Source organism: Curcuma longa, chromosome 19, assembly GCF_044706935.1.
Source record: "Curcuma longa cultivar G26 ecotype Majalengka, Jawa Barat chromosome 19, ITB_CL_G26_1.1, whole genome shotgun sequence".
Lineage (NCBI taxonomy): Eukaryota > Viridiplantae > Streptophyta > Magnoliopsida > Zingiberales > Zingiberaceae > Curcuma > Curcuma longa.
The window spans coordinates 6,571,109-6,587,358 of record NC_133879.1 but is presented as its reverse complement, the minus strand read 5'-3'; the positions used below and the strand labels follow the sequence as shown (position 1 = coordinate 6,587,358).

The 16,250-nt window shown below is 34.9% G+C and overlaps 1 protein-coding gene across 3 annotated transcripts in view; it reads left to right on the top strand.

Annotated features, from left to right (window-relative positions):
* Positions 1-16,250, top strand: part of LOC141812506 (uncharacterized) — a 68,435-nt gene that overhangs the window by 38,751 nt on the left and 13,434 nt on the right. For all 3 annotated transcript variants that reach the window (XM_074700495.1, XM_074700494.1, XM_074700496.1), the window contains 7 exons: positions 12,171-12,341; positions 13,207-13,404; positions 13,677-14,237; positions 14,327-14,386; positions 14,505-14,833; positions 14,998-15,421; positions 15,536-16,000. In XM_074700495.1, the coding sequence (XP_074556596.1) occupies positions 12,171-12,341; positions 13,207-13,404; positions 13,677-14,237; positions 14,327-14,386; positions 14,505-14,833; positions 14,998-15,421; positions 15,536-16,000 (2,208 nt within the window). The remainder of the gene's footprint in view (positions 1-12,170; positions 12,342-13,206; positions 13,405-13,676; positions 14,238-14,326; positions 14,387-14,504; positions 14,834-14,997; positions 15,422-15,535; positions 16,001-16,250) is intronic.

Here is a 16,250-nt window from a genome sequence, read left to right as displayed (position 1 = left end):
ACAAACTCACCGTGACTCCCCCTAACTCCCCCTGAGTAAAATACCAGGAGGTTGTTCCCATATACACTTCTTCCTGAATATCTCCATGAAGAAAAGTATTCTTGATATCAAGTTGATGTAAAGACCTATGATGAGTAGTTGCCATTGAAATAAATAATCGAATAAATGACAATTTTGCAACGGAAGAAAAAATATCAGAATAGTCCACATAATATAGGTTTGAGCAAAGCCCTTTGCTATAAGACGGACTTTCAATTTGGTAAGTGATCATTCGGATTGATTTTAATTGCAAATATCCATTTGCATCCAATAGTCTATTTTCTTGAAGATAAATTGACCAAGTCCCAATTGCAATTGTGATCTAATATTCATCTCCTCTATCATTGCATCATACCGATCAGGATGAGATATTGTGTTGCACAGATAGTTTTAGGAATAGAAATAGAATCAAGTGAAGCAATAAAAGAACAATAGGAAGATGATAAGCTATTATAAAAAACAAAAAAAGTAAGATAGGTACACTGACTTTTACCTTTATGGAGCGCAATAGGAAGTCGTCACACGAGACTAGATCCGTTGACGAAGGAGGAGGTGCAGAACCTAAATCAAGAGGTTGTTGCCTAGAGTACACTTGAATAATAGGAGGCTTGATAGGATCTGGTTCCGAGTTGACAAAACAAAGAAGAAATTCTGGAGAAAAAATCGTATATCTTTCATTAAGAGAATTACAATATATATACATCAATACATTCCTTGATCTTAGGGTCTGAAATAGTAAGCATAATCAGATCCCTTAATCTTAGACCTATTATAGGAAAATTTACAGCAGTAATTGCAGCAAGAATAATAAATATCCTCAAGAGGAAATCAAGGGATCTTGAGGAGGAAATCAAGGGATATGCAATAAATATCTTCAAGAGGAAATCAAGGGATCTTGAGGAAAATCAAGAGGAAATCAAGGGATCTTGAGGAGGAAATCAAGGGATATGCAACTAGAAATGGAAAGATGAATATATTGACATCCCCCCTCAAATTGATGTGGATAAGTCAATCAGCATCAATTTGCTGCTCAGAAACATGTGTCGTTGGCGTGTCAACGCTTTTGTAAAGACATCTGCTATTTGAAGATCAGTAGTAAGATGAGGGAGAGTGATAACACCCTTTGTAAATGCCTCTCTGATAAAATGGCAGTCCACCTCTATATGCTTTGTGCGTTCATGATATACTGGATTTGCAGCTATATGAATAGCACTAGTATTATCACCATGAAGTGGAGTAGGATTGGTTGGAGGAAATCCAAGTTCAGAAAGAAGACCACGTAACCACACAATTTCAGAACAAGCCGCAGACATAGCCCTATATTCAGCCTCCGTGGAAGATTTAGAGACACAATCCTGCTTCTTACACTTCCAAGAAATCAAGGCACCTCCAAGAAAAATGCACCACCCTGTTGTAGATTTTCTAGTATCTGGGCATCCAGCCCAATCTGCATCACTATAGGCAGTTAAATGAAGAGCAGAATTTCTAGGAAAAAATAACCCACGATTAGGTGATCCAATTAAGTATCGAATAATACGACGGACTGCAACAAGATGAAGATGTCGAGGTGAGTGCATAAATTTACTAACTATATGAACAGCATATGAGATATCGGGTCTTGTAATTGTTAGGTAGATAAGACTACCAACAAGTTGTCTGTATAAAAATGGATCAGGTAAAATCTCGCCTTCATCTTTTCGGTATTTCACATTCACTTCCATTGGCGTATCAACAGCAGTAGCATTCTTTAAATCAGCTAGCTCAATGAGATCTTGAATATATTTATGTTGATTTAAGAACAAACCATGATCTCGAGAATGAACCTCCAGTCCCAAAAAATATGTGAGATGCCCAAGATCTTTCATTTGAAATGTACTATGCAACATTTCTTTAAGCTTAGTTATCAGTTCCTTGTCATTACCGGTGATGATAATATCATCAACATAGACTAAGAGAAAGACCATTCCAGTAGTTGTCTTGTGAAAGAAGAGAGAGGAATCATATTGACTTTGTGTGAAAGAGAAAGTGAGAAGAGTACTGCAAAACTTTTCAAACCAGGCTCTAGGTGCCTGCTTCAACCCATACAAAGAGCGTTTTAGCTTGCAAACTTCATGGGAAGCCATCATTTCCATACCAGGTGGAAGTTTCATGTAAATTTCTTCTTTAAGGTCCCCATTTAGGAAGGCATTTTTTACGTCCATTTGATGTAAAGACCAAGATTGAGAGGATGCAATTGCAAGAATAGTTCTCACCGTAGTCATCTTAGCAACTGGTGCAAATGTTTCTTCATAATTGAGGCCATATTCTTGTTTATTGCCAAGAGCAACCAAACGAGCTTTATATCTGTCTAGAGAGCCATCAGACTTAAGTTTTACAGTATAAACCCACTTACTACCAATGGGCTTAACATTTGGAGGACAAGAAACAATATCCCAAGTATGATTCTCTTTAAGCGCTTGAATTTCTTCTTCCATTGCTTGTTGCCAACACTCATGTTCCATAGCTTGCTTATAACAAGTGGGTATAGAAATAGAAGACAAGGTAGTGGACATGGCCACAGGAGTTGAAAAACCATACCTTTCAGGAGGTTTGCGAGGTCTAGAACTTCTTCGAAGAAGATTTGGATCATCGGAAATGGGTAGAAGAGGATCAAATGCCACGGGAAGATGTGAAGGAACTTCAGTGAGACCTGTAGAAGAATTAGATGCAGGTGTAGTACGCCTATGGTAAACAAAACCAGGTTTAAACCTTTGTACCGGTGTTGGCGACTGAGAAAAATGTGGCAAAGTGGATAGAGAGGAAAATTCGGGAGTTTGCTGGGTGCTAAAGAAGTATTGATTTTCAAAAAAAATGACATTCCTAGAGACACGAGTTCGACGAGCATGAGGATCATAGCAAAGAAATCCTTTTTGGGTTCCAGCATATCCTAAGAAAGCACACTTGACAGATTGAACAGTAAGTTTATTTCTCTCATGTGCAGGGAGGTGAACAAAACAAACACATCCAAAAATGTGAAGATTAGAATAATTTGGTGTATGTCCAAACAAACGAAAAAATGGAGAATCATCATTTAAGTTGGAAGATGGTAATCTATTAATCAAATAAACAGCAGTAGACAAAGCTTCACACCAAAAATGAGAAGGAACACAAGACTCAATTAGGAGAGTGCGAACAACATCAAGAAGATGACGATTCTTTCTTTCAGCCACACCGTTTTGTTGTGGAGTGAAAGGACAAGAACGTTGTGATATGATTCCATGACTTTGAAGAAAAGATTGAAATTCATTTGACATATATTCACCACCTGAATCGGATTGCAAGATTTTGATTTTGACAGAAAATTGTGTTTCAACTAAAGCAAGAAATACTTTAAACACAGAGAAAACCTCACTTTTAGACCGAAGAAAATATACCCAAGTAAAGCGAGTGAAGTCATCAATGAAGGTAACAAAGTATTTGTAGTGTTCATGAGAAATTACAGGTGCAATGCCCCATACATCACTATGTACCAGTTCAAAAGGTTTAATTGTGCAGGTTTTATGTAATGGAAAAGGAAGTGTTTTGCTTTTACCTAGTTTGCACGATGCACAATCAACAATATCATTATGAGAAGAAGTCGAATTTTTATTTCCAAGTAAACCGGATTTAAGCAAGACTTGAAGTACATGGGAATTAGGATGTCCTAAGCGTCTATGCCACACCTGATTATCACATTGAGCAAGATTACAAGCAATAGAATTCGACACCGGAGAGGGAGATGGAAGTAAAGGAAAAAGACGTCCCACTTTAGGTCCCTTCGCAATTATCTTCCCGGACACTTGATCCTGCACAAGACAACCAGAATTTGAGAATTGAACAGTACAATTGTTGTCAACTAATTGACCGACAGATAGAAGATTAGTGGACAACTTAGGAGACACAAATATAGTATTTAAAGAGGCTGAAAGATCACCAACAGCTGTTATGGGTAAGGAATTACCATCGGCAGTATGAATCTGAAGATCTCCATTATATTTTTCAACATTATATAAAAATAAGGGAGTGTTGGTCATGTGATTGGAAGCAGCAGAATCAAAATACCATGGCTTAGAATTAGAATTTTTGTTACCTGAAAAACCTAAAGCAGAAAGGGCAGAAATTATCATTTGTTGGACCATTTCAGGAGTAATAGAAGGCTGACCAGGATTAGGAGCATTCGAGGAACCAACCGAGACATTGTAGGCTGTTTCAGATTTCTTTGAAGGCCGAATGGAACAATCTTTGATGATATGCCCTGGTTTCTTACAATAGTTGCAAAATTTCTTAGTACAATCAGTAGCAATGTGCCCAAATCCTTTACAGCTATAGCACTGGACATTAGTCATGTCTCTTCGTCCTTTATACCTCCCTTGAGCAGCGTAGGCAACAGGAATTGGAGTAGAATTTTGAGCATTCTGCTCCATGACTGCCTGTGTGATGAGCCGTTGTTCTTCCCTAAAAAGCTCTCCTACACAAATATCCAACGAAGGAACTGGTTCTCTGTTCATCAGATTTGACCTGATTGCTTCAAAATCCTTCCTTAACTTCATTAAAAATTGATCACGCTTGCTAGTCTCAAGTACACTTTGAATAGCAAACAATCCTTCGGGAGGTACACTTGCATACACAATATCAGTGTACTCAGCCCACAGATTCTCAAAAGAAGAATAAAACTCTTGAATTGACATACCTCCTTGACTGAGTTGACTCAACTCAAGTTCCAATTGAAATCTTCGTGCTGTATTGTTTTGGTTGTAAACTTTCTTCAAGTAATCCCACATTGCTCTAGAATTCTTATAAGGCTTGAGATTTAGAAGTATGGAGGGTTCCACACTTCCAAGGATCCAAGACATAATCTGAGCATCCTTCACCTCCCATTTCACATATTTCTCCTTCTCCTTCTCGCTGTTAGGTGCAGGATCTGTTCCATCAATATGACCCCATAATTCCTTTCCCTTGACAAAGATCTGAAATTGGAATGCCCAAGTAGAATAGTTCTTGCCATTAAATCGAGCAAGAAAATATTCAGATCGTTCCAAAGACATGACTCACAAAACAAGAAAAAAACACTAAAAATCTTTGAGATAGACAAGGAACCAGATCGTCCTGGCAACAAACACACGATAAGATACTCTGAAAAAAAACACTAAAAATCTTGGAGGTAGACGAGGAACCAGATCGCCCTGGCAACAAACACACGATGAGATGCTCTCAGAGTTTTGGCTCTGATACCATGACAAAACAAAGAAGAAATTCTGGAAAAAATTGTATATCTTTCATTAAGAGAATTACAATATATATACATCAATACATTCCTTGATCTTAGGGTCTGAAATAGTAAGCATAATCAGATCCCTTAATCTTAGACCTATTATAGGAAAATTTACAGCAGTAATTGCAGCAAGAATAATAAATATCCTCAAGAGGAAATCAAGGGATCTTGAGGAGGAAATCAAGGGATATGCAACTAGAAATGGAAAGATGAATATATTGACACGGATTGACATTGACACTAGTGGCTCCGGTCGAGACGCTATTTGGTGGCGTCGCTTGGGTCCGATGACACCTCCAGAGGCGTCGTGTGGGCCTATTGATATCCTTGGAGCCATTACGCGGGCTCGACCGCTCCATCGGAGGCATCGCCCGAGTCCAGTGACGCCTCCGGAGATGTTGCGTAGATCGCGCGTGCCCCGGTCGTGCAGAACAGTGAAGATCGGGTTTTAAAGTTAGGTTTAATAATAATTTAGGTTAATAATTTTAATTAACTTCTACCTATAGTTAGGATAAGTTAAATAGACTTAATTAAAGCCTCATAAAATTATCCTATTATTTTTTTTAAAAATTATTTTTTATTTTTAAAAATCTAGATTAAATTTTTTATTTTTAGTTAATATATTTTATATTTTAAAAATATCAAAATTATATTGACACGACTTGATCCAGTACCGAAACTGTATCGTTCTGGTTCGGGATTGAAATTTCGGCACAGCTCAGTATTTTAAACTTAGTTAGGATTACAAGGGATGATGACTAGATGGCAAGAGAGGGGAGGTGTAAATAACACTTGATGTATAAATACAACAACTCTTTATCTTGCTAAGATTTTAGTAAGGTCAATTAAATAATGTTAAACACAACAACACTTGAATATAAGAAAAGTCAATACTAACCAATTGACATAGTGTGGTTCAGAACCCTCCGTTCTACTCCAAAGCCATTGACTCTTCAATGAGTTACTCTCGAATCTTCACTATGTTTTCTCCTTTTCGGATGCCTTTCAGAGATGGAGAAGACAACTATGAATCTAAACTATGAAATCCTACAAGGGGACTTAGGGAAGAATGTCTCGTAAGATTTTTACCCTCAAGGTCTCTCCTTTGTTCTTCTTATATAACCTTCAAATTGTTTTCATCTTCACTTTTGTGTTGTGCTGCAGGCTAGTCGACTATTCTTGCAATTGCCTTGGCCTTAGTGTGCCAACATAACTTTGAGCTGACTCAATGCCACGCTAGTTGATGGGTTATCTTTGGCAATAGCTACTTGAACCTGTTGATGCCAACTCTAGTCAACTTAACTCCTGACTTTATCATATTTGTTATTTAACAACTGCTAGATCAATGACTCCCGTCGGGAGATTGGTTGAATGACCAATTAGCTCAACTCATCGAGTCGTTGACTAGTCAACTGCCAACCAATTGGGCTTTTAACCAAAACATTGTATTCGTGTGTCATTAAGCCTAAGTCGAGTCTTTAGTCAATCTAGCTTACCAGTTGACTATTAACACCTTCAAATTGATTGAACCTCAATTTAATCATTCTGATGGCCAAATCTTCGCCTAAGTGTTATCCTAAATCCAAAGTATAGGTCACTTGACTCTCACAACTCACTCGCTTGCCTCTTACACTTTATTTAAGAGTTTACCTTATCTAGGCTTTGTTTATAAGGTCATCTATTGTGATGTTTTGGGGTTGGATGTATAGATTATCTTACACCATTGGCCTCAAACCCCTATTATATTCTATCTATGTTTAAATGAATTTTATAATATTTTATTATTGCTAATTAAGTTTTCTTTGGTTTGTCTTTTTCTCGATTAATATGTGTATTTGTCATGGTCTTATATTGTCTAACTGGGGTGTTTATTAATTGCCTAAGTACATATCTATATCATCTTAAACATATCTCTTATAGTTTTTCTTAATAGGTTCAGCTTTGATTTTCTCTCTAATCTTTTCATTTCTGATCTTGTTCATCCTCGTATGTTCATACATCCACCTTAACATCTTCATCTTTGCGACTCATTTTCTATTTGTGTGCTCGTTTTAGCTCAATATTTAATTCTATATAACATAGTAGGTCTAACCACCGTTTCATTATATATATATATATTATATATATATATATATATATATATATATATATATATATTCTACTAATACTATGAAATTGTACAATATAAAAATACCATATGAACAAACACAAAAATAATAAAATCAAATTACGAATCAGCTTATCGAGATCTTTGAGTAACTCTAAGTACTACTTAATACCAATTATAATCTTAAAAGGGCACCTTTACCGGTAAAATTGGAGGCTAAGGAAAAGCAAGAAGGAAGCACAAATTTGCTAAATGGGTAAAAAGGAAAGAAGTGCATTAATCTTGTTTGAGAGGTCTAACAAGTTGTAATTTTATATTACAACTTTAAATTCTCCTTTGAGGTCTTTAATTTATTCATATTTACATATATAGTGAATTATTATTTTCTTCATTTTAATTATTTATCAACATTTAAAGTTATTATTAATCCTCTATATTATTATCAATTTTTATCACAAGTTAAAATATTTTATCATCATTTAATCACCAATAATATATTTTTCATTAATCCATCACTAATAAATTTATTAAGAAGTAAATTAATAGAGCCAATGTCTCTAGAGTGTAATAAGATCATTTCATATATAGGCTAAAGCCTTCATCGATGTAATGATATACAACAATATAGTGCTCTTGTGCAAATACATACTAATAGCTCTACCATAATTTTATGTGGGTGGTTAGGTACTCTAGTATAAGATAAGACTCAAAATTTTCACTTTTTAGTATTTCTTTCCATTAAATTCATAATTGTTTCACTTAAAATCTTTACACCATAATTATTCTACTCTTGGTTCTTATTGATTCACATTGTATTGAGTCTAAACAACTAACCTAAATTAACTTTTTATATAAGTTATACTAATTTGCATTTATTGTATGTTAGCATATTGGCATGTGGTCTTTGGGTATGAGATATACAACATAAAATGCAAGTATCTATATCTAATCGACAAGTAGGACATGAAAGGTAAAGCCATCTAATGATTGGTAACAAATGAAAGGTAAATTAAAGTATCCATTTTAATTTTTAAAACAAACCCTTCCCATTCTAACCCATATGAACACTCATGTGTATAGCATAAAAAGAACATCAATTCATGTAAACCCCAATAGTTTAATTCATTTTAAAATCTATTTTATAATTTTATTATAAATATATAAAGAATTTTAGAAAAGCAAGATCTATACATGGTATTCATTGAGTTAGAAAAAATTTATGATAGAGTACCAAGAGAAATTATATAGAGAATTCTAGAAAAGAGAGGTGTTAGCGTAATATATATTGAATTAATTAAGGATATGTATGAGGATGTAACAATTAGAGTGAAGACTCTAGATGATTTAACTGAAGCATTTCCAATAAAAATAGGGTTATATCAAGGATCAACTCTAAGTCCTTATCTTTTTACATTAATCATAAATGAATTCATTGGACAAATTCGCGACACAATACCATGGTGCATATGTCTGCAAATGATATTGTTTTGGTAGATGAGATATGTGAAGTAAATCCTAAACTAGAATCATGACAGGAAACATGAGAAGTGAAAGGTTACAGGCTTAGTAGAATAAAAATAATATATGAAATTTAAGTTTAACAATATTAGATATAATGAGACAATTGTTAAGATAGGAGATGATGAGTTATCTGAAATTGAGAGCTTTAAGTATTTAAGATCATTTTTATAAGATGATGTAGGGATTGAGAGAGATGTTTTACATAAAAAATACAAGCAGGATCGTTGAAATGGAGGAGAACGTCGGATGTTTTATGTGATCGTCAAGTACTTCTAAAATTTAAAGGGAAGTTCAACAAAATGGCGGTTAGACCTGCTATGTTATATATTGCTGAATGCTAGATTATGACTCGAGTACATGAATAGAAAATGAGAGTGGTAGAGTTGAGGATGTTAAGATGAATATGTGGATATACGAGGATGGACAGAATAAGAAATGAGAGTATTAGAGGGAAAGTTGGAGTTGCATTTATTGAGGAAAAACTCCAAGAGACACGTTTAAAATGGTACAGACATATAGTTAGACGACCAATAAATAAAAGTTCCCGTTAGCCGATATAAAATTATGATAAATATATGCATCAAACGAGGAAGAGGAAGATAAAAAAAAAATTGGTTAGCAACAATAAAATATTTATTTAAATATAGATATTGATATAATAGGGGATAGAGCCAATGGCGTAGAAGGATCCATATAACCAACTCCATCTAGTGAGATAAGGTTTGATTGTTGTTGTTGTATTATTATTTTATATCTCCTTTTTTGAAAGAAGCATATATAATCATTTTATCTATTTATTCATACACAATAAATGCACAAGGACATATGTATAAAAGTTAAAAGATAGATTTACTTACCTCGATATATAATAAAATAATCTGAGTGTCTGAGAGTCAATGTGCTCCACTCGAATGTGTATTTACAAATACATGAAAAATAACTCTGAGAAAATTCAAAATAAGTCTTCTTTGATAATGACTTAAAATCTAAAAATTAACTAAAATTTGAAGTTGATGAATTTTGATTCTTCTACATTGATATAATTCTAATTGCTAAAGGAGACACCTTCTACTATCAAATAAACACTTGCTTGCTTTCCCAACCCAAATACACTAATGTTCAACAAAAGATATAATAAAATAATATATTTACCTCACAATTTCCTCTTGAATAGGATAGTGTTTTACTGGTATTAAATGGTCGAGCCAATTGAACCTAAATAATATATCGTAATTAGTCTAAATAACTAATCATTTTCCAATATCAATCATACAAAAAAAATTTTACCTTGAATTTGGTTGGTATGCAAGCAACGGTCTTGTTCAATGACATCGGAAAACAAAGAGGGTTGAGTGGTCCTCTTGGCTTAGCCAAAAGAAGTCGGCTAGTGGTTGTGCATTTTGGGAAAGAGAGAAGAGAAAGTGAAAAGGAAAAAGAGGAGGGTTCTCTCGGCTTGGCCAAGGGTGGCTGACCGGTGGGTTGTGGAGAACATAGGAGAGAAAGAAATAGGGAAAGGAGAGGAGAGATGGTTGGCGGCTTCTTTTGGCTCTAGTGATGAGTAACATTAGTTGCTGTCCTTTCTCAAGCAGTGATAGTGGCAACACCACAAGAAGAGAGGAGGTTACAACAATTCAGAGAGGAAGAGGAAAAGAGAGAGTGTGTTGTTGGTGGGAGCAAAGGAAAGTAAAGATGAAGAGAGAGAGAGGAGAGAGAATTTATATTCCCAACTTTTAAAAAAAATTCTGAATGCGTTCTAACCCTGAGTATCTACTTAAAGTTTGCTTTGACCATAAACTAGCCGAAACAAATCCAAATCGGCCTTAGTTTGAATTCATCTGACCTTAATCACTAGGCCTACTTGTTGGATTCAATTGGAGTCCAATTTGACTTCAACTTGACACTCAAAATCCATTTTGAAGTTCGGTTTGACTTATTTTATTGTTAAAAATTTTAGAAGAAATATTATTCAGTTTTTAACATCTGTCCATACCCGACCTTATTGAGTTACAAGTCCCTGTATAATTTAACAAACATTAAATATTGAAAGCTAACTTAAAACTATGCCCAACATATCAAAACTGATGGTCGAGCCCAACCATTTAGGGTATGGTTGCACCAACAATTCTATTTATGCGGCATCTTCTATTTTTTGAGATATGTTGAACATAGACCTATGCAACAGATTTAGTCTTACACAGGCTATTATGTTAGTTGGTGTGGTCTCAGAGTCATTTTATCAGTGATGATTATCTTTTCATCAAACAAAACAATTTTTTTTCAATGATGTATTAGTCTTCTATTGGAGTCAAATCAATTGGTATGGTTGCTTCCTCTATTTTTTTTTCATCATGTACAATTTGACATAAGCTCGAAATTTTGTTGGTTTGCAATATGAGGTGCATCTATTGCTTCAGTACTATATCTTGATGCCAGTAAAGCAGAGGTGGATCTTTGAATTGGATCTATTCTTTTAATTTATGTCAGGACACCTGTTTTCCATGTTCAATGGTTGGAATATATGTTATGAGTGATTCCCCCTATATCTTTAGTTGTTGGCTTTTACCTTTGATATGAAAACGGACATTTTATTTTTGTTTACTGCCTCTCTTTTCATATGTATTACCTGTTTAACTGATGTAGGATACTAGATACGTGTGGTATAAATGAAATGTATGAAGGGATCACTGGACCTTTCATATCAATATTATGTGTTGATACCTTTTGGCATTTTATCAAAATGCTGAAGCTCTTATCTATGAGATAGATAGGATGAACTTGGTGATGTATGTAACTTTGTGTGGGTAAATATGCGAGTTTGCAGGTTATTTCTTTTATGATGAACTTGATGACATGTATAACTTTGTATGGGTAAATATGCTATTTTATAGGTTATTTCTTTTATGATTTTGTTTTTCAGGAAAGTTATTATTTATATAGGACGCATCATTTCTGATATAATATTCACGTATTGTCCAATAAATGATATGATTACCTTGACTTGTGTATAGCATATTTTCAATCTAATGATTCTATACTTGTGGGTGATAAACTGCTAAAAATTTATTAATTTCGTCTTAACAAACTATTCAAAGTATGACATCGTTTGCAACTGATTTGTTTCGTCTATATAATCTGATAAAAACTGTGTTACTGATGGTTACTTGGTTTAACTGTAATATGCATTTAATGTTATCTTAATTTCCAAACTAGCAGGGTCCTATTGGATGGCAGTCACTGTCAGGTAGTTGGAATAATACAGAATCTTTACTCTTTGCGGACAATGGTTTTGCTGTTAATATGAATTGGAAGGGTGGGCTTAGTGCTATATCTTTTGAAGCATCTATCCAAAAGAGCATTGAGGAGGAACTTTATTCCTCGGTCGAGGTATTTTAACAACACAATGGAATTTACCTTTACAATTATGTTGTATAAGCCTATGTATGAGATATGGAAATGATATAACTAATTTCTTAGATAAATCAACTCTGCTTTGATCTGAAGATAAATATTTCTTTGCAAGTCAATGGGATTCATGTGATACTAAATGCAACGAATGGATTTAAATTCGTATCTGCAAGCCTATATGACCTTGGATAAATATTTCTCAAGATTGATTGAAAGGATTGAATATTGCTAACTATTCCAAAATAGTTGGAATAAACACACTAGCATAGCTTGATGATGATTGAGTGAAAGAAATCTTGAATGGAACATGAAATTTTAGTTTATAGTTAATAAAATTATTTACGTGGCATTACTTAAACTCTGCATGTTGATAAATCCTGTGTGTCAATCCTATATAAAATTTTGCATGGCTTGAATGAACAGAACCATATGGAAAATAAAAACAGAGTTAAGAAATAGAAAATCATTGAGAAACTGAAACTTTGTTAATGTCATCACTGGTAACTCTGACAAAATAATCACCTCACTAGCCGCAGCTCCACCTAATTCAGGTATGGTTTCCATATAATGAAAATGTTTTTTCTATACAAACTCTAAAGCATTGTTTTTATCTAAGCACTGCAATTATTGTTATTAGTTGCCAGAAAACATTTTTAAAAATTATTTATGGAATCATGGAGTTCTTAAAGACCAAGAGGCTACTGGCAACTGAAGAAGCGTTACTATTATCAGATGCTTTGAATTCAATATGATTGCCATAATATTGTGGGTGTATATATTATAGTTTACTCATTCCATGAACGCCATATTTTGCTTGGTCTTATCTTGTTAATTTGTATTTCAGGAGAAAGGATTTGGAATTGAGCACCATTTGCATCGTGGGCGAGCATTGGCAGCTTTCTACCATATTCTTGGTGCAAGAGTCTTGCGCTTGAAATCAACGAGTCCACTTCAACAGATATCTGGGAAACCTAACATACAGTCAGATGTGCAAGCAATTCTTGCACCTTTAGCTGAAACTGAAAGATTAAGTCTTTCATCTGTATGGACACTATCTTTCTTCATCTTAGTTGAGAAATAACAAGGATTTTACTTAAATTTTGAAGGAGATATCTTGCCTTAATGCAGTTGAACTTCACTCTAAATTGGCTGTGTATAAAATTCAGTTCTACCTTGGCTAACATGTTCTTAATAGATCAGTCTGATGAAGAGGATCACTAAACATACAATTCAAATTTTACTTATCTGCTAATTTTGATTTTCTCTGGTTTACTACTCTCTTCGCATAAACATATTGCTGTTGTTTATTTTCAGGTTGCTTCACTAGCTGTTACACACTACGAAGATCCTGTTCTTGTATCTTCCTGCTCTTTCTTGTTGGAGCTTTGTGGTCTATCTGCTAGCATGCTTCGTGTGGATGTTGCTGCACTAAGGCGGATTTCTTCTTATTATAATTCATTTGAGCATAATGCACATTATGATCAGGTTTCACCGAAGAGCTCTGCGTTTCGTTCAGTATCTCATGATGGCCAGTTAACTGCTTCCCTAGCTCGAGCATTAGCTGATGACTATGTTCGCCATGAGCATCTCAAAATTTCCAAGAAAGGGGATGCTTCTGAAAGCATTATTAAAGACAAACCATCTGGTGCTCTTATGACTATTTTACACCATCTGGAAAAGGCAAGTCTTCCATTCCTGGCTGAAGAAAATACGTGTGGTTCGTGGCTTGTAAGTGGCATTGGCAATGGGCTTGAGTTCCGAGCTAGACAGAAAGAGTCCAGTCAGCAATGGAGCCTTGTCACAAAATTCTGTCTGATGCACCAACTTCCAACGAGCACAAGATATCTTTCTTTACTTGCTAAAGATAATGATTGGGTATTCTTTATGATTATTATCTACACCTTATTTCAACTGTTGGCTTGAATTCCTGTGTTTATTCCTGATAATTTGATTATTTTTTCTAGGTTGGGTTCCTAACAGAAGCTCAGTTGGGTGAATTTTCTATGGACGTGATCATTCATGTGGTAAATTTTATACTTTATTACCTTATTCTATACTAATTACTGGAGTTGTTAATCTGCACTCCAGTAGTTTTTATGTAATGTTATCTTATTTTTTATATATTACCATTTACATCCTCAGGCAGCTGATTTCAGTGATTCTCGACTAAAGACCCACATATTAACAGTTTTGAAAAGCATCCAATCGACTAAGACTAAAACAAGCTTTTTGGTAACTTCAACTCCAGAAAGTTGTGGAGAGAATCTTTTGGTTTCTGATAATATTACTGCAGTTCCTACGGAACTATTTTTGATCCTTGCTGATTGTGAGAAGAAAAAAAATCCTGGGCAGTCTCTTCTAGTAAAAGCAAAAGGTTTACATTGGTCCTTGTTGGCAATAATTGCTTCATGTTTTTCTGATGTTTCTCCACTTTTATGCCTAACAGTTTGGCTTGAGATTACAGCAATGAGGTAATAATTTGTAGCCTGCATATATGATGTTAAAATTGATTTTATCTAGTCCACATCTACTGCATATCTCTATATTACCTGCATAACCAATTTATGATTTAATCATTTCCATTTTCTTGCAATTTATAGGTTAGTTATGCTATATTTTGTTCTTTGTTGTGCAGAGAGACATCATGCATCAAGATGGACAATCTTTCTTCTAAAATAGCAACATGTGTGGGAGCTGCAGTTGACGCTACAAATTCTTTACCTAGTGGAAGCAGAAACATTGCATTTCATTATAATAGGAGGAATGCTAAAAGGTTTCGAGCAGAACCATCGCCTGTAAATTCCTCAGTTGGTTCATCCTTTGGCATTTCTAATATGACAAACTCCTCTGGTGCTTCTATCTCTAAAGAATTTTCAAATGAACTTAAAATCTTGGCTATTGATCAACCAAAAGTTTCCTATGGTCTTGATGAGGGGCTTATTTCTCTTTCTAATATGGTAGCAGTTCTTTGTGAACAGCATTTATTTCTTCCTTTACTAAGGGCATTTGACACATTTCTGCCATCTTGTCCTCTTCTATCCTTCATACGTTTCCTTCAGGTAAAATGGGAACAACTGGAACTCCATTGATCTACATCTTGTTTTTATATCATATTGCACAGTAGAAAGTTTAGTGACATGTTTGTCTGTTGTCTTTTATGATGTTTTTTACAGGCATTTTCTCAAATGCGTCTTTCTGAAGCTTCAGCACATCTTTCATCGTTTTCTGCCAGAATGAAGGAAGACTTATCTCATATGCTGGACATAGCACGAGATGGCCTAATTAAAGTATCATGGTTAAGCTCCACTGCTGTAAAATCTGCAGAAGCAGTGCTGTCAAGATGTTCTTCAGCTTATGAAAGGAGGTGCTTGTTGCAGCTTCTTGCAGGTGCTGATTTTGCTGATGGTGGTTCTTCTGCAGCATATTTTCGAAGACAGTACTGGAAAATAAATTTAGCTGAACCATCTCTACGCAAGGAAGCTGATGTATGCTTAGGAAATGAGACTCTTGATGATGGTTCTCTTTTGACAGCATTGGAAAAAAATGGTTGTTGGGAACAAGCACGAAATTGGGCTAGGCAGCTAGAGTCAACTGGTCTGTCTTGGAAATATGTGTCTCACCATGTCACGGAAGCACAGGTCTTTCCCTTTTGTTTTTCTGTTGAGAATATGAAGGATTTTGGCTGTTTGTCTGATCGAAGTTTTTGCGACTCCTAACTTAAGAGTTCTTATTGTAGTTCCTAACAGTTAGCATCTAGAATTTTTTTAATATCAAGGTATTGTGGCTAACCATTCATAACCGTAAATGGAAGTGAGGCATATGCACTTACCAAGGAAAGTCTCCATGTTGGAGTGATGATGTTCTATGCTATCAGCATGATGATCTCAC